This window comes from Ursus maritimus, unplaced genomic scaffold (assembly GCF_017311325.1).
Source record: "Ursus maritimus isolate PB19 unplaced genomic scaffold, ASM1731132v1 scaffold_2, whole genome shotgun sequence".
Lineage (NCBI taxonomy): Eukaryota > Metazoa > Chordata > Mammalia > Carnivora > Ursidae > Ursus > Ursus maritimus.
This window is the reverse complement of record NW_024424452.1, coordinates 93747338-93771046: the sequence shown is the minus strand read 5'-3', so window position 1 is coordinate 93771046 and position 23709 is coordinate 93747338. Positions and strand designations below refer to the sequence as shown.

The window sequence follows — 23709 nt, the reverse complement described above, 5'->3', positions numbered from 1 at the left end:
TTCATAATACAGAAGGGACACCCATGTGAAGGTCATCTGGCTCTTCCTCCCACCCTTCTATCACATGTCTGCATCACAAATTCCTCTTCTCTTTCAGGTCTTGATTCAGTTGTCACCTTCAAGATGAGGCTTACCCTAACTATTCTGTTTTAAATTGTAGCCCACATCCCACCCATCCCTCTTACACTGCTCTACTTTCTCTTTTTCCTCTGTTACTTCCCCTCCCCTAACACACTGTAGGGTCCTGCTTACCGATAATGTATATTTTTAATTGTTTCTTTCTCTCCCTGTTGGAATGAAAGCTCCATGTTTGTCTGTTTTATTCACTGATGTATTCTGAGAGCCAAAACAATGCCTAGGACATGGTAGTGGTTCAATTATTATTTGCTCATTGAATGAATGAAATGAATAAAGTAAAAAACATTCACAGATAGCAAATAAGCTAAAATAGGGTCTTGGAGGAATCCCATTATCAAGTTTGGTTTAAGAGAAAAAGGAAATTTCCATACTAAAATTAGACAACAGAAGCAATGCTTTCCCAAATAGTTTATGATAAATTTTGTCAACTGGAAAGTCCTAAGTAATGGGTTTTCCGCCATGGTTTGTTCTTTTAAGATTCCATCTCTTTGATGAAAGTTATTAGTTTGATATTATTTGCTTTTGGTACAACTAGATTTAAGTGCTGTGTAGGTTATTTAAAATGTGATGGTTTGCAAAAGGTGTTATTGTTGGTGACTGGTGCTCTGCTGGCTTTGAAGGGCTGAGTGGGAAGTAGCGAGATGAGCCAAGCAGAGGGCAGGGAGTGAAAGAGGAGAGGAAAGTAAACCAGGGGCCAGGGCTAACTAAACTGGATTCTTTAGGAGGAATGACTGAAAAGTCACTCTGAGGGCCTGTCGGTTTAATTTCATAATTGCGCTACATAATTAAATATATAAGTGTTGAGGAAACACTGATTGAAGTCTTCCTGAGAGAGAAGCAGGCCTAATTGGAGGCTCTTATTTTGTGCTCCATGACTCAGAGTGTTTCTCACTGTCCCCACGACATTATTTTGTCTTTTAGCCTCCCCCAAGTGTTTTCTCAGTTTCTCTTGACCAGGGCCTCTTTCTGTAATGTTCTTTCTCTACTCCATAGCAACTGACATTCAGTGTAGTCTTGGTAACTATCAACTCCTGTGTTTCCATTTTGTATGTGGAGCTTATAAAGCTAAAATTGTAGGTCAGGCTGTGTACATGCTGATATCTGTAAATCCAGGAAAATGTCCCATGACCATATGAACCATAGCACACACCTCTTGAATGCCTGCCCTTAGTTAAAGAGGGGCTTACCAGAAAGTTATGGGTGCTCCTCCCATGTCACTTCTAAGTCTTTGTCCCCGGGGGTCTAAAGTGCACTCTTTGGAGAAGACCATTAATATTACTCACTCTTACTTCAAATTGGCTAAGTGGTCTTATCTGTAGGGGGCATAGTCTTTAAAGATTTTTCCATGTCCTAACATAGAGCCTCTACAAACCACTGAGTTATGGAAGGAAGCAAAGAACATATGAGTCCATTTTAGTAAGAACAGTAACCTACAAAAGTCCACTATGTATCTGAAACACACAGTTTTGAGATCTGGTAACCAGTACTGTGGCCCCTGAATCAGCCCAGGTTTGGAAATGAGCTTTGCTCCCTGATCTCTGATGAAAGGTCTGGACTCCAGGCATATAGGGTTCAATAGGCATTCAAGTTATATTGGGCCTAAATGGAGTGGTGGACCAAGCAATGGTTTAGGAGAGAGGAGAAAGACAAACGTGTTAAACCAGGGTAACACTCTGGCCTTTAACACATTTGAAAGAAAGAAAAGGCCTCTCTGAGCATCTCTAAGAAATTACAGTTACCATCAGGCACTCTGCCAGATATAATGACCACAAGTTGAGATGAGCAGAAACATGTATCTACCAATGTCCATGGACATCTCCAGTTGGAGTTGAAACACTCTTTCATAGACTTGGTTCTCAGGAGAATTCTCTAGCGGAGGGCCCCCTGGATGTGAACACGGAGACTCAAATACCAAACCTAAGAAATTTCATATTCACCCAGGAGGTGGTATTCCAGCTGAATCAAACACCTCAGAAAATTTCCAAAAACATCCCTGCATGACCTCAGGTAAAAATCCTTAATGAGAATCTTACTCTAATGTCCTTACAAAGGGAATGAAACAAGGACCCACTGACCTGATGGTGGCATTACACCAGAAATTTAAAGGAGGTCTATGGGTCTATGGCATTTAACCTGAGTGTCATGTCTTAATTTTTGTCAAGGGTAAGCTCAGTAATAGAGAAAGATTATGGAGAACTCATCTAAGAAAAACATTCCATCATAGAGAATTTTACTTTCAACCTAGAAAAATACTTAAAATATGAAATTACAAAATTATTTTTTTCACACCAGGAGACAGAAATAGCACATTGTAAAGAGCACTGGCCGGGGTGGGGGGGAAGAGCTCCATATAGAAAAGCAGACATTATGTGTTTAAGCTTCTTCATTATGAAGCCATCTCATAAAACCTGTCCAAAGACACCATTTTTCTGAGAGTAAATATAGTCCTTGGTTGAAAGTGGGAAGAAATGGAAAGGAGCAGCAATTTCTTTATGTGCTAAGTCCTCTGTGAGCTTAGTCTGTGCTGGCTCACGCCTGGTTCAGGCCGATCATAGTAGGACCACCACCATCTCCCAGAACAGGCTTCCCCATTGCACTCTTGCCCCTTCTTCCTCCACCCGTTAGGTAAGAGTGGGGTCTTTCTGGAAGGCAAGTCTCTGTCCAGTCATTCCTTTGCTTAAAACTGTGTAATGGCTCCCTAGTACCCTTAGGATAAATCTAAAGTCCCGTGATGTACAGGCATGTTCAGAGAGGCAGCATGGGGCAGTGCTTACCACCGCGGGCTCTGAGCCACACTTCCTGCTTTAGGATGTTGCCTCAGCCCCCTAGCAGCTGAGAACCCTTAGCCAAGTTATTTACATCTTTGGGCTTCAGCTATCTCAACTATAAAATGGAGAGGATGGTGATGATGGTATAGTCCTGACAGGGTTGTTGTGAGGATCAAATAAGTTCTAATACTAAATATTCAGTATTATTTATTTTCTGCTTTCTGTTTGCCTCTGTCCCTATACCCTTGCCCTATGTCATACCAAAGTATTTGCAGATACTGTCCCCCCCTTCATTCTCCTAATGGGACATATCATCTCCTTTTGTCTCTATTTCTTATAAACTGTTTCTTCTGCCTGGAATGTTCTCTCTCTCTCTCATATCTATCTGTATCCTCTACATTCACCTACTACATCCTCTGGTTCACTCTTCTTCAACCTTCAAAGCTCAGATCAGAGCTCCTTTACTCTGAGCAGCCTACCCAGATGTCACTCTGTACTGTATACTCTCCCAGAGCTCCCATTCTTCCTTCTGTCCTGTCATTTATCACTCAGTACAATCAGGTCTTTCCCTACCCCTGTGAAAGAGGGATTATATCTTGGTCATTTCTACATACTCACTGTCTACATACTATGTGCTCAAGTATGGATGGTGGATGAAGATCACTGAGGCGGTGTGATCTAGTGACAGGGAACCTTCCAAGACAGTCCATTTGGTCATAATGACATTTGAGCTAAATCTGCCTGAACAGAGAATCACTCCGTCATGTTTTCAATCCATTACTTGTCCATATTAATTTTATCCGGTTCCCTGTGCCATCCCCTCCGCATCCTGACTGGTACCCTCTAAGCTTGCTTCTCTCTGCCAATCTCTAAAGTAGACACTTGACATTGAGAATGACCCTCTGGGTATGGTCTAGTGAGCACAAAGAGACATTATTAATTCTTTTGTTCCTCTGCTAAAGCAGACAGGTGCTAAGTTTGGTTTGTTTGTTTGTTTGGTCTCGCAGCTCTGTTGGTTCATGAGCTCACTGTCTAGGGTGACTGCAGTGTTTTTGGCTGAGCGAGCAGCTGGAAGCATGGAGTTGCCGTCAACGGCAGGGAGGGCTATGGGAGGGGCACGTGCAAGGGGACCATCAGGAGTTTAATTTTGGATGTGCTAAGTTTGGAATTTCTTTTAGACATTCAAGTGGAGATATTTAAAAAGGCAAGGAGATATATGGATCTGGAATACAGGAGAGAGGTCTGAATTGGAAATGCCAATTTGGGAGTTTCAAGCCTATAGATAGCATTTAAAACTCTGAGACGAGGTGGTGAGACGACCATGGGAAGGAGTTTATAGAGAAGAGGATCCAGGAAGAAGGAGCCCTGGCTCTCTGAAAGCAACAGTTTGGAATCAACAAAGACATCCGAGAAGGAGCAGCCAGTGAGGTCTGAGGGAAACCAGGAGAGAGTGATGTCCTGGATGACTGAATGCAAGCCCAGGAGGATAGTTCCATAATAGATTACAAACTTAACATGTCATCTATTATACAGATTTATATTAAGATAAGTGTATAGTAAATATTTAATAGACATATATCTTTACATAGGTATATGATGAGAAATTTATATAATGAATTGCATCTGGGGAAATACCAGGAGTTTGAAGGGCTGGGAGCTGGGCCCAGTTCTGTTTTTTTTTACTTCTTGGACTTCAGGCAAGTTAAATAGCCTTTTTTGAGTATCATATTTTACACATCTGGAAAGTGGGGATTTTAGTCCTTGCTTCACTCTGAGTTATTGTGAGAATCAGTTGAAATAATAGATATAGATATGGTTTGTTAGTACACACTCTATCCATATCTATCTATATATATGCATATTCACAAGTGTGCGTATGTCTACCTATATGTGCGTATGTATACATGGGACTCAAGATAATTGGTATATTGTAAGTGTCTATTGAATCACTTAGGTTATGACCTGTTGGTAGGTCATACTCATTTTACTGGGTTGCAAACAGCTTTCTGAAAAATGGAGCAGAATAGAAAATATCGCTATGAATTGCTCAGAGTAAAAGTAAGTAAGCCTTCTTGAAACTTTTTGTTTCAGTTATATACCTGTAGTAGTTATCTATTTCTCTGTAAGAATTACCCCAAAACTTAGCAGTTTAAAACAATAAGCCTCTATTATTTCTGGGGGTCAGGGGCTGCCTCTCTGTTTGGTTTGACTCAGGTTGAAGACAAGCTGTTCACCAGGGCTGCAGTCACTGGGACCTGCTTCCAGTCACTCCTGTGGCTGTTGGCAAGGGGGTTCAGCTCCTGGCCACATGGGTCTTTCTTAGGGCTACTCATGACGTCATAGCTGGCTTTCACCAGAGCACGTGATCTGAGAAAGAACCAGAGAGGATCCCCAAGACCAAAGCCACAGTTTCTTCTATGACCTACTCTCAGCAGTGACATGTCATCACTTCTGCCCTGATTTCACATAGTCCAGTCCTGGTACAGTGGGGACCACACATAGGTGTGACTGTCAGAGGTGGGGACCATTGAGGGCCATCTTGGAGCCTGGCTACTACAACCTCTCTATATCTGTGAATGCTGGGTTGAGCTATGAAATACATTTGTTAATGTGGGTCACGTGGAAAAAAATGTTCAAGAAACACTGCTCTACGGGGCAGAGGTGTCCATTAGCTGGCGGAAGCCTATTTCAGAAGCTCTGCTATCAACACTCGTTTACTCCCATGGCTGATTACCACTGACTTTCAGATCATGAATGTTAACACCAGGGAGTTTTACAATGAAACAACCCAATTGAAGTCTAAATGGGCTGTGTGGGACTGCTTGTCCCTAAATAAAAGGATTCTACACTAGGGTCCTTTCATAGTTCCCCTGTCTTATTTCTGTAGTTCTCTATCTTGAATCGGTCTGGCAAGTACATCTTCTGTTTGTGAGCTCCTGCTTCAAACCTGTGGCCATACGTTATGTACAACTGTGTGACTTGACTCAAGTTTCTTGTAGATATGGGCTTGTGATAGAAGTTATCTGTTCTGTCTCTTTTTTTTCCTACTTGCTTATTGGCATGTGACTATGGTCTAGGTAATGAGCTTGTGGAAAATTCTACCTGTAGATAAATGGGGTAAACGGAAACTTTTATGTTTTGGGAAGAGGGGTTATTACATGTATAAAGGTGTGCCCTACTTAAAGGAATCTTATAGGATAATTACTGACATGACTTTTTATATAGTTTGATATACCCTGCTGTGAAAAATAAATCTGTTTTGGCTCTCCTACCTGGAATTTTTTGTTTTTGTTTTGGATTTTTACAAGCATAAGTGACTGAAAAAGAACATACCATCTTTGAGGTACCAATAGGCTCTCAGCCGGCTAGAAGTTTCTAGTTAAACATTAAGAGACCAGTGGAAAGCACAACACTAAGTAGAAACATACGGCCACTGGCTCTTAACTTAAAACTGTGGGAGTTTCAGAACGGAGTAGTTTCTTGGGATGAAGTGAGTGCTACCAAATAATTGGAAGCCTTCTGGTGTGGTGTTTACTGTTTGTGCTTGGGAACGCTCATTCTTGTCAGCTCAGTGGCCTTTGGTCTTTTCTGAGTAGTTAAGATCTTGTGACTGAGGGCTCTTCCTCATCTGTTAGGCACAGGAGAGGATGGGAGGATTGTCACTCTCAGCAGCCTCCCAGGGACAGAGGCCCTTTTGTTCTTGAAGAGGTACCCCTCTAGCATGCTGGGCTGCTGGAGTCTGTAGTTTACGTATTAGTTGTCTCCCGAGGCGTATGCTCTTGCAAGCAGGGACTCTTCACAGCACCTGGCAGTATCTGGCCCAAGGTAGGGGCTCATGAGTATTTGTTGGGGTGAGGGGGGAATTAAATTCTTTATTCTCTTGAAAGGGTTTATGTTCAGAAGAACAAGGTTTGTGGTGTAGTGTGCATATGATACTACTTTTCCTTGGTGTCTCTATTAAAGGTAGTCTATTTTAATTTTCCTTGGAAGTTGTGAACTTTAAATTGTGGGAGATTATTTACAATGTAATTCCTATTCTTTGAAGTAAGATCTCTTTTGCCTTTGAGGCCCATGTCACCTTTGGTAACATCCAAAGGGAGAGGGGTTTAATTTTCTTACCACAGATGCTGAGCACTGGCAGCGTGAGTGAACAGGTCGAGGACTGCGAGCTAGAGAACTTTGAAGATCCCTTTAGGTTCCAACCCACACATCCCTGAAGGCCACATTCCCAGTAGACCAGGCAGCCCCATCAGTCAGCTGCATGAAAGGACTTCTCTGTCTGGAATGCTGTCCGAACAAAGAACCTCTGGTGAAGTTGTCTAGGCTTGGCCTCCCGACCTGGCTCTGGGGTTCTAAATATGAAAAATAAAGGCAAACGTTTACATGGTGGTTTATGAGAAGCCAAGAGCGTTTGTGTGTGTAAGCTCTCTGCCTCGCAGTCTCTTGATTTTTCCTTGCTGGCTCTGCTGTGCTGATCAGGTTCATGCAGTATGTTCTGTGCAGTCCTGGTGAGAGCATTTGGGTCAGGCGGCTTCGAGCCTCAAGCCTTGTACCGTGACACAGCCCTGCGGAGCTCCGTCCCCATCCCTGTCCCCGTGTCTCTGCCCTGCATCTGCTGGATTGTGGTATGGGCTATTCTCCCATTGACAGATTGTTGCTGTATGACCCCCTTATTTTGTTCTTTGGATTTCAATAAAGAGAACTTGATAGAAATTCATAGAAGGAAAAATAGTCATATTCACTTTGATCAGCTGGAGCCATCTAGGTGAAAGAGGTGCCCAAGGAGAAACTAAGAAGTTTTGCTAGTAATTAGTATAGGAGAGGCTGCAAAGATTTGGGGAGGTGGTGGTTTTAAACTCTGGCATCTGATTATATCCTAGACAGTCAAGGAGCAGGTAAATACCAAAGAGGCATTCTTTTTTTTTTCTTAAAGAATCTATCTATCTATCTATCTATCTATCTATCTATCTATCTGACAGAGAGAGACAGCCAGTGAGAGAGGGAACACAAGCAGGGGGAGTGGGAGCGGAAGAAGCAGGCTCCTAGTGGAGAAGCCTGATGTGGGGCTCGATCCCAGATTTCCGGGATCACGCCCCGAGCCAAAGGCAGATGCTTAATGACTGCGCCACCCAGGCGCCCCCAAAGAGGCATTCTTATCAAGGCTCCGATATATAACAGATACGAAAATAAAACGGGAGGGAAAGGATATAATTTAGTGAGAATGAGGCTAATATTGAATTTGTTTTAAAATTTGTTATTACGTATCACTTGTAGATATAATGACCATTATTTTTGAATTCCAGTTATAGTAAAGAATTGCTTGTTTCCCTGTAAAAAAGGAGGAAAAGCCTGTGTACCTCACCCCAGTTAAACACACTTGAATTTCATATCTGTCTTTTCAAGTTGGTTGGCCTTGGATTACTGACAGTGGAAGAACCAAATGTTCAACTGTTCCAAGGGGCAAAACTAGATCATTGACGTGGTCATATGATGGCAGTTTTTCAAACCACAGTGGGCAGCTTCATCAAACACGTATCATGAAGGATCCCTCATTTTAATGTTGTATCTACGAGAGAAAAGCCGTACCTTCTAACGAAATTTTAATAACATGATTGACTGGAAATTATCTATCTATCTATCTATCTATCTATCTACACAGAGAAGACATTATCAGCTTCTAATATGGTTAACATTTGCTTTGTGTTAAACTTTTGTGAACTGGTAGCATTTTTGGGGTGGGTGTTGACTTATTGCCCAGTTCCCAGTCCCCAGCCTTTTGAGGCCTGACCCTACTTTATTGTGGTTCCTGAAGCACTGGGTGTCTTGGGCCCAGTTTACCTTATAAATAGAAGCTGAGGCCCATGTCTCTGTGTAATCTTTCCTGAAGGGGGAATGAAAGGCAAAAGTCAGATGTTACTCTGCATTTGGAGATAATTTAGTAGTTGGGTTATCAGAGGCAGCCTGGATGGCAGGATCAGCAGGCCCATATCTGTAGTGCCATCAGGGATATGGATTTCTCTCCCTTTGTCTTGCTGCTTCTGGTTACATTGTGGGCACAAATGCTGCCTGGAAGAAAGAAGAGCATTCTATCACCATCTCCTATGGCTCTGGAACCAGCTCCCCTCATCTCAGTAACACTTCAGATTCCAACCCAGGTGATCTGTGGGAGTCACTGCCAGTTGGCTTCCAGTGGGAGGAGCCTAGTACTATCCACTTTTCTCTCATGATAGCTTTGCCTCATATACTGTTAAAATTCTTGCTTCCACTAAATCTTCTGGCCTCTGCACCCATCACCTGTCACGGTGGAAAATTCCCCTCCAGATAAACAAGAAACAACCTCCTTTGTCTCATCCTTCTGCAGCTACTACCCTTCCCCCTCCTCTTCAGAACCAAACTGATCATAAGTGTTATTTATATCCCATCGTCTCTGCTTCCTGTCCTTTTCATTCACTCTGCTCTCGGCTCTGGTCTGGCTTCCATTTCCACCACTTGATGAAACTGCATTTGTCACAGCTGCCAATGACCTCCATGTTGACAGATATGTCCAGGAGACGTTTTTACATGAAGAGATGAAAAGCAAGATGAACTTAGACCCTTCCCTCATAGTGTGCACAAAAATTAACTTCAAATAGATTAAAGACTTAAATATAAAAGCCAAACTTAAAGCTTTTAGGAGAAAACATAGGAGAAAGAAATCTTTAGGGAATGAGTTAGGCAAAGATGTCTTACATAATGATATCAAATACATGGTCTGCAATTGAAAAAAATTGATGAATGGATTTTTAAAATTCAAAGCTTTTGTGCTTCAGAAGATACTTTTAAGAAAATAAAAAGACAAGCTACAGACTGAGAGAAAACATGTTCCAATCACCTATCAGTTAAAGGAGTTGTTTCTGGAACATACATGAGGATAGGAACTTAGCTGTCTTGTTCACTGTCGTACCCCAGGCATCTCTTGCAGTGTCTGACGTCTAGAAGGTGCTCCATAAATATTTGCTGGATGAATGAATGCATATGGCACTAATGCAGTTTGGAGAAGAACCTTTAGGAACTTCATTAAGTCCGAGGAGGAAAGAAAATAATCTTGAGCATTCATAGAAGGTTTATAAACTGCTTGTACCCACTACATTGGCTCCGTCTTGTGCCGTGGGTGCTATCTCTGTGCCACAGGTATAAACGCTGAGACACGGAGCTGTGATTTTTGTGCCCACCATCAGGTTCTTTTAAGTGACATAGCTGGAGCTCAGAGCTTGAATTTCTAATCCCACGTCTTGGGAGATGTGGTTTCTACTGTAAAGCTCTTCACTCCTGAGCTGTTTATGCCTGGAACTGGCACCTTCTCTCTTTTTCTTTCTCTAACACTGTGAAATGCCCAGATGTCCAGGCTTTTGGGCTGTTTTCCCAGAATTTGCTCCCTAATAATCTGATGGCAGACATACCTGTCTGATGCAGTAAAGAACATGTCCTGTGAAAACCCAGCACCATTTGTTTTGTTTTGTTTTGTTTTTACTGTGTCTGCTTTTTAGAATTTGTCCTCGCGGGCTGCAGTTTCACTTTCTACTTTCCTATCACACTTCGGTGAGGTATTTACCAAATGTGCATTGGCTGCCAGCTGGGGTCTTACTGGCCTAAGTTCGCTTTTACTTTTCCCTGATCCCCCAGCATCACTTTTTTAAAAGTTTTTGTTCAGATTCCAGTTAGTTAACATACAGTGCGATAATAGTTTCAGATGTACGATATAGTGATTCAACATTTCCATACACTGCCCGGTGCTCATCACAGGAAGTGCCCCCGGGAGTCCCCATCACCTATTCCCCCATCCCCTGCACCCACCTCCCCTCTGGTAACCATCAGTTCTCCATAGTTAAAAATCTGTTTCTCGTTTTGCTTCTCTCTCTCTCCCTGCCCCCTTGCTCATTTGTTTTGTTTCTTAAATTCCATATGAGTGAAACCATACAGTATTTATTTTCTCTGACTGATTTATTTCATTTAACATAATACTCTGGATCCATCCATGTTGGTGCAAATGGCAAGATTTCATTCTTTTTTATGGTTGAGTTATACGCCATTGTGTGTGTGTGTGTGTATATATATATATATAATATATAATATATATAATTATCTATCTATCTATCTATCTATCTATCTATCTATCTATCTATCACATCTTCCTTATGCATTCATCAGTTGGTGGACGGACACCTGGGCTGTTTCCATAATTTGGCTATTGTAGATGATAACCCCCAACATCATGTTTTATTCCTGACTGTCAGCAGGCTCTGAGTCTCAAATCCATGTGCAGGTTAGGTCCAGACAGACCCAGACGGTGGAAGGAGCGTAAGAGAGTGAGTGTTCCTGGAGAGGCATCCTGCAGGCTGGGTGTTCTCGTGACTTCCACAGACAGAGATGGACCTGCTCTAACATGGTGCCACATGTACGTCATGTCATCAGGAAGCCGGTTGCCAGTCTGGGGCATTCTCCGAAAATATAGATGGCAGTTGAGACTGGGAGGAAGCTGTGTGGGGACACATTGAATGACGCAGCAGGGTCTCGGGGACTGCTCGCCGCGGCTCTGCCTCTAGTTGTGAAGCTCTGTTTCAGACTCCCTCATCTTTTTTATCCTGTTTCCTAGTCTGTCAAGTGAGGAAGGAGGTCAGCGCGGATAGACTTGAAGGTCTTTTCCATTCTCTGAAATGAAGCTAGGCAGCCCAGTGAGAAGTGACCAGGGCTTCTTGAGTCTGGCTATAAACTTTACTCTCCTAGTCATTGATTTGGTTTTTGCTTCCAACTGTCTAAGTCAGTTTTCACACTTGGCAGGCGGGAGTGGGATCACTAAATGCCCACTAACCAGATGACCACAGCTGGAGAGGAGACACCGAAGACTGTAGGTTGAAGGCACAGAGCAAGGACTGAGACCTAAACGTGGCACTGCATACAAACACTGCCCTGCATGCGGCATGCCAGGCGGCCGTAACAACCCTGGTTCTAAGACGGGCCTCACCAGTTCGAACGCACTGGCAGCTTCTGGCCACAGCTTCTTGGTCTTTTTATCCCTAGCTCCCAAAGAGCCCAGACAAGCCTGGGAGGAAGAACCAGGAGCCCGGAAGGCAGGCAACCTGGCAGGGCAGGGCACGTCCTCGAACCATGTATGGGTTCTGCTCCGAGCTCTGCCATGGACATGCTGTGTGGGGCTGACCCTCTTCGGCCAAAGCGGGGGTAGCCATGGGGGTCAACACACATGCAGCCCTGTGTCAGGCACAGCTAGCCTGATTGCAGCGGCCTGGGAGGCTCTGCAACACAGCGATCGTAGTGGTAATAACTAAGCATCGGGGCTGCTGCGGGAGCGTCAGGCCAGGCACAGTGTGCGAGTATGTGGACGGTCATCAGAGCTGCTGCTGGGCAAGGGAGCGTTCAGACTAGAACAGGGACTCAGAAGCCTGAGGCTAGGCGGACCCTTTAAGGTCATCCATTCCAGCTTTCTATGCAATGGTTCACTGTCCTCTAAATGCCTTCATAACGCATGCTTGAACTCACCCTGTGATGGGAAGTTCACGGCCGTGGGTAGGACATTGCAGCTTGTTAGAAACTTCCTTTTTATGTAGCAAGCTGAAAACTGCCTCCCGCTGCTTCTCCTGGTTGACATTCAGACAACAAAAACTTCTATATCACATCCACACATAAAAGTCTTCCTATTTTTGATTTCTGGAAGGAACCAAGAATAATACACACAAGGTCACTCTTTCTCATGTCTCCTAAGGAAATCCTGGCTTACCGTGGCCTGGTAGCGAGGAGAGATTATTTTCTCAGGAGGTGATAGATGTATTGTGCTGCAGTTCGATAGCCATCTTATTTCCGGAGAGAAGCCCCATTTCTCTCTGTGGGTATTTATTTTATATATTTACATATGGTAATTGGCGTGGTCAGTAACCACTTTGGGCCTCTTCTCTCTGCAGTGCACTGTGCCTAGTATCAGAGCAGACGGAGGCATCGGTGTCTTGTTACAACACACTCTTCACACTTTGGTTCACTCATCAGATATTTATCGAGAATTTGCTCGGTGGCTGGCTCGGGATCTTGCCCTCATGGAGTTTGCATCCCTTGAGAGACAGAACATTTGTGATCAGTCACACTGTATTGAACTTCTTGTTGGCTCTGCCATCACTTTACTAGGCTCTACTTCCCTTGAAGCTGGGGCTCTATGCTGTGCGTTACTGAATTCCCACTACCTGGCACATGGTAAATATTTGTTAAATGAGTCAGTGGCTGAAGACACAAAAGCACAGACTTTGGCGTTTGGTACTCTGAGCTAGATCCTGACTCAGCAGCTGGCTAGCTATGTGATGGGGGTGAGGACGCGAGGCTTTATAAAACAGGGATCTACCCTGGAGGTGGTGAGGACGAAGAGGTAACACCCAGAGGGCCTAGCCCAGTAACTGGCATACAATTCTAAAATCAAAAAAGAAAAGAAAAGCATATTCCCTTCTTACTGTAGTTCCCTACGGTGCCTTTTTACATTAATACAGGAAAATTAAGTGAGAAGATATTTCTAGACTGCACTGGTTGGCTTCTGTTTTGAAATTAAAGACATAGCCCTGTGTGAGGGGGCACCCCTGAACTCTTTGGAAGGAGCCCAAATCAACTTTGCCGGGGTAAAGAGGAAACCCAGTGTTTCATGTGAGGAAGGTTGAAGAAGTTCTGGAGATGGATGGTTGTGATGTTTGCACAACAGTGTGAGTGTACTTAATGCCACTGGGTTGTGCATGCAAGAAATGGTTAAAGTTGAAGTTTTGTGTTATGTGGATTTTACCACAATAAATTCATTAAAAAGACCCCAAACCACTGCCATCATTTAGAGTTCTTCCAGCAGGTGAGCCGTTGTCCAAGTTAAGCCAGTCACAGAACATCGCCATCCCCTCAGTCTGGATGCCGGCCCCCAAGCATTCCTGTGCAGCCTCCAGCAGTAGCCAAGGCCTGGCTGAGCCTTTGGGTTGCCTGGTGTGAAACTGCATAATGCGAGGCGCTCAGCTCTTCTGCAGATTATTTCCCCCTCTTTCCCTCCCTCCCTTCTTCCCTCGCTTCCTTGTCCCCTCCCTGCCTGAGTCTGTGAGCAAGTCTTTGTACTGGACCACAGAATCCTATCTGAATCCATCACTGTCTCTCCACCTTCGTTTCCAGGGTTTCTATCCTGGGCTGAGTCCCCGTCACCTCTCAGATAGACTGTCAGTGGCTCCCTGCCCTACTTCTGTTCCCACCCTTTCTCCTCAGGGCACCTAAAGTGTTCTTTTTGATACATAAAGCATACCACTCCCTCACCCCTCGGAATGAATGAAATTTTAAACAAATGAAAAAAATACCATTACCCTGTTAAAGACCCTTTAGTGCTTCCTATCGATGTTAAAATGAAGCCCAAACTCCTTATGTACAGCCATTTCAGATCTGGTCCCTGCCCCTCTCTCCTACCTTGGCTTGTCCCAGTCCTGCTGGCCTTCTTCCTTTCCTCCAAGGTGCCACATTCCTTCTCACCTTGGTGCTTTACCCAGCTGTCCTGCTGCCTGGAACACTCTTCCTCTGGTCTTTGCGTAGTTTGTCCTTTCTGACCATACAGATCACAACCCAAGTGTCACCTCATCAGAGAGGACTTCCCTGAGCAGCTGTGTGGCCCAACCCTCTGTCCTATCACCTCCTGTGTGTTCTCTGCTCTGCTCTCTGACACTTTATGTAAGTGCTTATTTGTTGTGGACCTCTCCCACCTAGACTGTGAGTGCCACAAGAAGTAGGACCCTGTTACGTTACTCTCCCCCCCTCCTCAGAGCTAGATCAGTGGCCAGCAGCACTTAGAAGGCTCTGACAAAATACCTGTTAACGAATGAATGAATGTCCACGCGATGAATTGACGTAGCAAAAGAGTAAGGCGTGAATACCTGTGAGGAAGTTCCATTTTCTTCCCCTTAAGGTTTTTCCTGGTATGTTTTCTGATGCTAATACCCATTCTTGCTTGACCTTCTGCATTCCACTGGTTTCCAAGTGACTGTTAACCATTATCTATTCTCCATCCTAAGCTTGCCTGTCACAGGATGCTTGAAGACCCTCACTTGTCCCGGCCCCAAATTCCATCCACGACCAGTCATGTTTGCACAAGAAGAAATGTTCCGAAATACCATGCGTCACAACCCCTTACTTCTGTGTATTTAGGCCCTAAACTTTAGGGGACCCCATGGTGACAGGTGAAGCTGGGCACGCACTCGTGTGTACTGGTTCTTCTTATTGAGATGCCAGCCAGGGCCAGGGCAGGCAGGATGAGGCCTTCCCTGCCTGGCAGCCAGATCCTGCTCCCCTGTATGCCCTGCCGGCTCTCACGTGCAGCTTCAAGGCTCTGCATGAGGCCTCCATGGAATAATTGGTCCTGCTGCTCTTCTTCCTATTTCCTGAGCTCTGGGTCTGTCCCTCAGCTTTCCAGCTGTCCTACCCTTTACTCCACTGCTCAGGCCCCGCCTGCATCCTGGATTAAGTGACCTCTCTTTGTGGGCTGCATAGTGAGACCTGTTGTTTCCTTTTAATGTGGCTTCCTTTTCCTGTTGAGTTATTGGGAATTGGGCTTCCATTGAAACAACTCTTAAAAATTGGAGGGAAGGAGCTTGCTATTTATTGAGTACTCACGGGTTTACCAAGCACTGTGCTAAGCCCAGTATTTATGTTATATCACCTAATCCTCATAACCTCCCATGAATAGGGATCTCCATTTTCCCATGGAGAAGTTGAAGCCCAGAGGTGACATAACTTTCCAGAGCCTGACTTGATTCCAAGAGCCAAGGAGGTAGATGGCACCTGCAGGGCAGGTGTGCTCAGGGAAGCAGAGCAGGCGGGCTTGCCAGGGGCAGGGCAGCCACGTTGGAAGAAGCGGAAATCAGGGCAGGTGGAAAGGGACCCGTTCTTAAAATGAACAGTCATTTTCAATGAGTAATCATGAAAGGCAGTGAGAGCCTGTGCTTTTAGCGGGAAGAGCAAGCAGTTCATGGCTTTTAGGGCCCAGTTGGACTCCCAGATTTGTTCTCTACCAGCTGTGAGCCCTGCAAGTTATTTAGCCTCTGAGCTTAGTTCCTGCGCTGAGGAATGGAGACGCCAGTAGCAGCCTCACTGGCGAAGGCTTGTGTATGCGTGCACCGAACATAGGAGTTGCCGCCTTCTAGATACTAAATCATCATTTCTATGAATATCATTAGGTTTCTCATTACTCCCTCAGAGTCTTCTTTCCTTCCTTCCCGCACCATGTTGTGGTTCTCTGTGATTCCTTCTCTATTTTGTGCTGTCTTTCCTGCAATGGAATCTGGTGCTTTCTGTGGCTGACGTCACTGACGAGGCTGAATACGTTTTGGATGAGTGAAGGAAGCTGAAATCTTTGTTCTCATCTAAATGTACTTGTATCTCCCATATCGCAGATCCTGGCGAACTTGCAGTTGCTATCTGTCATATGACTATTTACTTACGTGGCCAAGGAGTGTAGCCTGGGTTTTGGTTGCGAGGAAGGATCATTTCTGTTTCTCGGGGTTTTTTTTTTTTTTTTTTAAATCTGTGTTAAATGTGATTGTAGGAAGAACTTAGCATCTCCTCAGGTCAATGTAATATCAACTGAAACAAATCAGCTAACCCTGAAGGTACATCTCCCTTTAGAGCTCTTTTCAGAAGACTTAGGAGTAAGTGGAATTTCTGTGTCTTGGATTCCATTTTCCTTGAATCACGTGATGACTACAGGTGGTAAATGATGTGGTGAATGAGCTACCTTGTATTTTGGCTTTGGTGCTCTGTTCTCTTCTACCCCGTGTCCATGACCTGTAAACAGATTTTGAGTACATAAAGGAAGCTTGCCATTTAAAGGTACCCAAAGGAATCCCATTTTTTTTTTTAAGATTTTATTTATTTATTAGACAGAGATAGAGACAGCCAGCGAGAGAAGGAACACAAGCAGGGGGAGTGGGAGAGGAAGAAGCAGGCTCATAGCGGAGGAGCCTGACGTGGGGCTCGATCCCATAACGCCGGGATCACGCCCTGAGCCGAAGGCAGACGCTTAACCGCTGTGCCACCCAGGCGCCCCAGGAATCCCATTTTAATGTCAGTAATCATCTGCTCTATGTCAGGTGAGGTGAGGTGCCAGGCATGCTGGGATGTTCCACGGACGGGGGAGGAGTGAAGCTGGGAGCTAGGGACAGTCAGGGCCTCCGCAGTCGGACCCCACTGTAGGGTAAATTTCTGTGTCTATTGCTCATTGTCTGTAGGGATAGAATTAACTCAGGCTTTACTTGGGCACATCGCTAACCTGAGGGGCCAGTCTGTTGGGTGGGATACAATGACCACCATCTTGGTGTTAGGAGTAGCGGTCATGCGTGGTGGACAGCAGCATCGTGGTTCCAGCCACCCAGTCTTTTTACTCACAGCCAGACCCAAAGGGGAGAGGAGGACACTGGCTAAGTGGTCAGAGGTTTAGGGAGAACCAATGTGCTAATTAGAGAAACCAGGGCAGTACCATTCATATGGACTAAGCCAGTTTCATGGTATCAGGGGAAGCTCTCTCTGAAAGGGTCCACCACTGCCCAGGGCTTACTGGCTGCCCAGTATGAGGCCCAAGCACCGTGGCCAGCATGTGCATGGAGCTACTCTCCTCCCTTCCCTCCCAGCTATGGACAGGGTAAGTCTCTGGTAAAAAGCTCCAGGGACTACGGCTGGGAGGAACATGGATGGACAGAGCTGACCCTTCCCCACCCCTGCTCTTACCTTTGGCCAGCATGGTTTTGTACCGGTAAAACATTTCATTTATATTTGAGCGAGGAAACCTCTGAGACAACTAGTGTTATAAAAGGACTTACCTGTGGGCAAATCTACCTGTATGGCCTTTATTTTCTAGAGAGGAGCATAGACTTGCTGAGACACTTTTGCTGTCATAGCGTAGTGGTTCTGCATCAGAATCGCCTGGAGGGCTTTCAAATCTAATTGCTGGGCCCCACGCCCAGAATTTCTGAGTTGTATGTTGGGGTAGGGCCTGAGAGTTTGCATTTCCAGCAAATTCCCAGGTAATGCTGCTGTGGCCGCTCCAGGGGGTCATACTTTGAGAACCACTGTTAGAGAGTGATTGATTTATTTGCCATGCTCTGAATGTAAATTATATATTTTTAGTCAAGCCCACCATTGCTGTGCATTTCTTTTACTGACATACTTGTCTGTGTCTTCTTTGAACAGGTATTTTGATGTAGGACTGCATGATTTCTTAATCAGGTAAGCCCATAATTTTTATTCTAGATATCATTGACTAGCATGTCTATAATGCAAGACTGGGATGAAAATAAAATCCTTTTTAAATATCTTGACGAATAATGGCAATTGTATACTTGTCAAAAAAACCCCACCACTAGCACTATGGTTTTGGGTCTCTAAGAATTGCACATGGAATTATCCTTTTTCAACAATCAGAAGAACTTCTCTTTAAAGGTGTTTATATCTGAAGTGATAGTTTCCCAAAAGCTTGGACAAACTTACTCCAAGTGCTGGGCTGCTGGAAAGACAAATAGAAAAGTGAAGAGTGCCAGCTTGCATTCATACATTAAACGACCCACTTAACCAATTTTCCCTCCATTGAGTTTAAGCTTTTAAAGTTGAATCTACTGGTTGTGTTGTAGTCATGCAACTCCAACCTTGTTCATAATTGGAGGAGATTACAGATGGCAGTTTATATCCTAGTTTATTGGTGATTTTTACCAGAGTTGGCTTATGGGGCATATTAATTCCAAATAGTTATTAAATCAAACAGAGGTTAAATGGAAATATACCAGAGTATTAACAGGATTGGTAAAAATTTGTATGATATTTTTTCTGCTATCAAGTTTGCTGTATTTTCTAGGGTTTTTTTTTGTATTGAGCATATATTATTCTAATAACAGTTAAAAATGATCGTTAAAAAAACCTCTTGTCAAAAATATATGTGAGAAGTAGTAATGGTTGATAAAGGACTGTAAGTTAATGATTACAAGGAAACTAGAAATTGTATAGAGTGATTTGCTTTCTGCAGGTATGAGACTTTAAATGCTAATTCTAAGAGTCTGCTAACAAACAACTGGAAATCACATGTGATTTCTGGATAGATGTTACAGTGGTTCAGTTCTCCACAGTGCATGACCATCTTTCTGTGGGGAAGATGCCGTCTGAGGGGAGATGTACATCACCAGCATCACCTTGTTCCTAAACCCACAGCATTTCCTCGGCTGCATCACATATGGTGGTGTTCCAAGAAAGGCCAGACATACCTTGACATTTCTCCAGGGCCTCAAGGCTGTGCACTGAAATCTTTGTGGCTTACCCTAGACCCAAGGAATATGGATTTTCCTGGCTTTCTCCAGGATATCACACATAGATGGTAGTGTGTTAAGCACTACCCTTAACACATTAAGGGTAAATGCGTTTTAGCAGAAGGGATAAAAGACCGGCGTTCACCGAAAAGGCAGACATGAGAATTCCATATGTGAACTGACGAGACAAAGCCGGGTGGGTATACTTCAGCAGGTGGTGTGGATTTTTGAGTTAACATCTTTGGTACTTGGTACTGTTGCCATGCCACTCGTTCCCACGAGTGCTAGTGGCCGATGTAAGCCTGTACTCGCTTATGTTCTCTAGTAACTCTCTGGAGGGCAGGCGACATGTCTTAATCACCTGTCCATGATTAAATTGTATAGAATCAACCTTCAACAAATATTTGTGGTTGGAGTGAATGAACAAAATGAGGCAGAAAGGACAAGGAAGGCAAGAATTAAGAAGAAGCCGTTCAGTCATTTATTCAACAAATAATGATAACGCCTGTCGTGTGCCACTTACTTGGAAACGTCTGGGAACCCCACTGTGAGAAACACAGGCATTTGATTTAAGGCTTTCCCTGAGCCTATCACTTGCCAGGCTTGTGGTGGGAGGGACCTGAAGTGGGGAGGAGGGATGGTCTGCCTCTGGGACCCCTCCTCCTTTTCCTTCTTCTGGACTCTAACCAAATCTCCTATGTTGGGTGGGCAGGAAGGAAGGGGGGTGGCTATGTTCCTCTAATGTAACTGGTGCTGTGATCCCCTTGTCCTGGCAGGAGACCCTTTTGGATGGGTACCAGTGAGATGTTCTAAATGGTCACCTTCGTCAGTGTTCTGTGAACCAAGCAGAACTGGGGGTTAAGGCTTCTTTCTGCCCTGACATCTCTCTGCAGTTGTCCTTTCATATATTATCCCTACATATATTTCCTGTGGTAGGGGCAGAGCAAATCAGCATGTTTGTCGTGTGTCCACTTGGGGAACTCCTCCTTGCAGGCATGCCCAGTCTCTGTGACAAGGTCTCTTCATTCCCGCCACCCCCCCCCCCAAATGGCAGCAATCTGCCCTAAGCCAAGAACATGAAGACTCTGAGTTCCTTCCTCTGCCCTCCTCCCAGTTTGGAAGTTGAGGGGTAGAGATGTGGGGTGGAGGTGGTTGCAGGGACCAGTCAGTTTTCCATCTCCTACGGGTGGGGGTATCACCCCTTTATTTGCAGCTCTCTTTAGAAAATGGGTCCTTTCTGCTCCCGGTTTGGGAGGTCCAGCCCGATGGGGACGGAGTGCTGTTTCAGACGCGCATGTCAGTGAGAACTATTGCCCTGGCACGAGGGTCCCTAAGCCAGGTTGAAGTGGGTAGGGGCGCCATGTGAGGGGCAGATGACGGAATGGCAGCAACAAATCTTTCAAGAAGTGAAGCTGGGAAGGGGAGGAGAGAAAGGCCAGGCAGCTGGTGGAGAGGGTGGTTTGAGTGGGGATTTTTTTTTCTTTTTAATTGGAAGAACTCTTGTATTTAGCCACCAGAAGGTGTTGAGTGCCCTTTTGACGTAGAGAAAGTGGTTCCAATTGGGTGGAGGGAAGCAGAGGGTGATTGCCCGGTGGCCCGGGGAGTGGGGAGGCAAAGGTGATGGTGGTACCTTTGTTGCGCCGGAGACTGCTGGCATCTTCCTGGGCCTCTGTCACTGGAGAGAACTGTAGAGGGTCGGAAGAGTGAGGCAGTGCTGCTTGAATCCTTCCCACCCTGTGTTGGCTGAGAGAAAAATATATTCCCTTTGTAAAAGAGGAGGCGTTGGAAAAATTGGCATCGATTTTTTTTTTTAATTAACTACATTTATTGGCTCCGACAAGCTCTTCACTTGTACTCTGGGTCGTCAGGCTGTATTGAATACTTAGTGTTTGGCATGAGAGAAACTGCAGCATGCCTGAAATTAATCAGCTGCATCTTTTATGTAGATGGGAGTAATGTCAACTTCTCTGGAATGACATAAATTTCCACAAAGCCAGGAGCCCTGTCTGTACTCCCAGCCTAGGCAACTGCAAGGAGGGACATGCTTCCTTTTAAGTTGTTGGAGTATTTCACTGTGGGAGCAGGAGGGAGCTGTCAAGTTTGATGAAATGTGAGCATTTTTGGTATTGGTGTTTTATGATGACTGTGGGAAAATTGAGTGACCTCAATCCTTCCAAATCTCACGGAAATCAAAGGAAGGACTTTGAGGAAACAGTAATCACAACGCACTTAAGAATAGCCTCAGAAGAAGACTCGAGGTTGGGGTCCTACAAAAGAAAAAGGGAAAAAAGTGTCCAATCTGGAAAGAGAGATTAGGGAAGAAAATCGCTGTTTCATTTTAAAGGATAGGGTAGCATGTTTAAGTTTAGCTTAGTTTAGTTTTGGCAAGAAAGTCAGAGTGATTAGTGATGTTGGTTTGATTCTTGCTGACCCAGGCATTTTACATTTTACCCAGAGTTGTGGCCAGCCCCACCCCTCTTATGCAGGCACACGGTTACTGCCCTGTGCCTGCCCTTCCGCCCCTCTCTGAGCTCCTCATGTTGGCGAGTAGTTTTAAGTGATACAGGTTGTTGTCATGTCTGAAAGATTAAACTTGTCCATTTTCCTTTTACAAGTTTTGCATTGCCCTTATGCTTATACATTTAAAAATCAGAAAATAGTCTGTATTTCCATCTTCTTTTCTATATTATTTATACTTAGCTATATAATCCATTTCAAATAAGGATTTTTTTTTCTAAATAACAAAATAAGTTTTCTTTACTATTATTTTCCTTTTTTCCCCCTAAAGATCAGGTGTGAGTACAGCGGAGGCACTAGTTTTGTCCTAAGGATGGTGTCTTGATGTCCCGTCAGGACTAGCAGAAATGCAGCGTCAGGGCCTTCCACTGACATTTCTTAGACAAATAGAAAATGTCACTGAGCCTCTGGCCCTAAAACTATCTGAGAAGATGTCCAGGGTTGATCATGGTCGTTAGAAGATAAGTACCTCTCTCTAAGTAAACAGATGCTGCTTATAGAATGGTGTTTAATGTAGTATAGATTCGATCCTGTGGGAATGCTGATGTTTCTGTAAAACAGCGTTTGCCCTTCGGAAGCGTTTTGTTCTGGTGAGAGAGAAGGTAGAATGGGAGAACTGTTCCCTTCCTGTAGTGCTTTCATTCTGGAGGTCGATCCTGAGAGTCCATCGTGGTCCGGAGGGTCTTTGAGTTGCTGGAGGGCAGCGAATCACAGTCCTGTGTGGATTAATGGTTCACTGAATTCTGAAATGAGCAAAGCCGTTTTTGGCTTTCCCTTGGTGACGTCCTTTACCCGACCCATTCATGCAACTAGCCCTAGAGCAGAAGAGAAGGGTTGTTTCGGCTAAAAAAATGTTGGTGTTTTGAGCTCCATGAATCACAGGGTAGTTTTTAACCTCCTTTATTTTGAGTAGCACAAAGTCTACCAGCACATTTGCTGAAGTTAATTGTAGCATTCGTGGTGTTGATAAAGAAGTCTGCTCACCATCATTTGAAATATGTCTTGGATTCTGTGATGTGTGAAATGTTCAAAAGAGTCTGCCTTGCATCTTTAAGGAGGCAAGTAGTCAAATGAAGGATTAATTTAGGCTAAAGGACTCCTCCTAAGAAAAAGGAAGAGAGCTAGGGATAAGCCTCCCTCTTTTCTGTGTCTCCTTAGGGTAGTTGATACCTGGTTAGGCTCTGAGCTGCTCTGGAAACAGAGAGGTTAAGGACAGGAGGGTGGGCATTTGGTCCTGGGAGTAAGAACCAGATGGTAATAGGAAGATAATTAGCATCTGTATTCAGTCTAGCAGTTTAGAGACATATAAATATATATACACATACATATATATACACACACATATTTTATAGATAAATATAAAAGAAAGATAAAACTATTATGTATATATTTCTAAACACAGACACACATACATGCACAATAACTCAGAGGCGGAATACCTGATTTGTTACATGGGATTTTGGATTTTTAGTTTTGTAAATGTAACATGGAAGTCAACTTTTGTTTGTCCAACAAGATGATTTTTAGTAGTGGTATGAAAAGCAAATGCATTGATTAAAAGCTGCTCCCACCTGAGCTGAGCCTAAACTCTGTGTTTCACAGTCCTAATTAGGCCCTGCTGATCGTCTCTGAGTGGCACCCGGAGGGGAGAAGTAGCTCCTGGGGAGCCACCAAGTCTCTTTGGTCCCCGCCTGCCGCAAGCTCCTCTTCTCTGAGGCCACTGCGGTAGCACAGCATTCTTTTTAAACCTTCCTTTCATTCCACTTGTGGTATATGAAAACCAGTGGCTAATGAGCTGTGCAATGTTCCCGTAACAAAGTGTTTTACATAAAAAGTGAAAAGCATGTGAGTGAAGAAAGCCAGACCCCAAAGCAGACCCCACAGAGGCAGTTAATGAAAATGCAGGCAGGGTCCTGAAGAGAAGCTATCCTGCTTCCACGGGGATGTCCCCCCCA

General features: G+C 44.4%; 1 protein-coding gene across 5 annotated transcripts in view; it reads left to right on the top strand.

Moving 5' to 3' along the window:
• Positions 1–23709, top strand: part of HHAT (hedgehog acyltransferase) — a 302265-nt gene that overhangs the window by 143477 nt on the left and 135079 nt on the right. For all 5 annotated transcript variants that reach the window (XM_040636378.1, XM_040636380.1, XM_040636379.1 and 2 more), the window contains one exon: positions 18135–18170. In XM_040636378.1, the coding sequence (XP_040492312.1) occupies positions 18135–18170 (36 nt within the window). The remainder of the gene's footprint in view (positions 1–18134; positions 18171–23709) is intronic.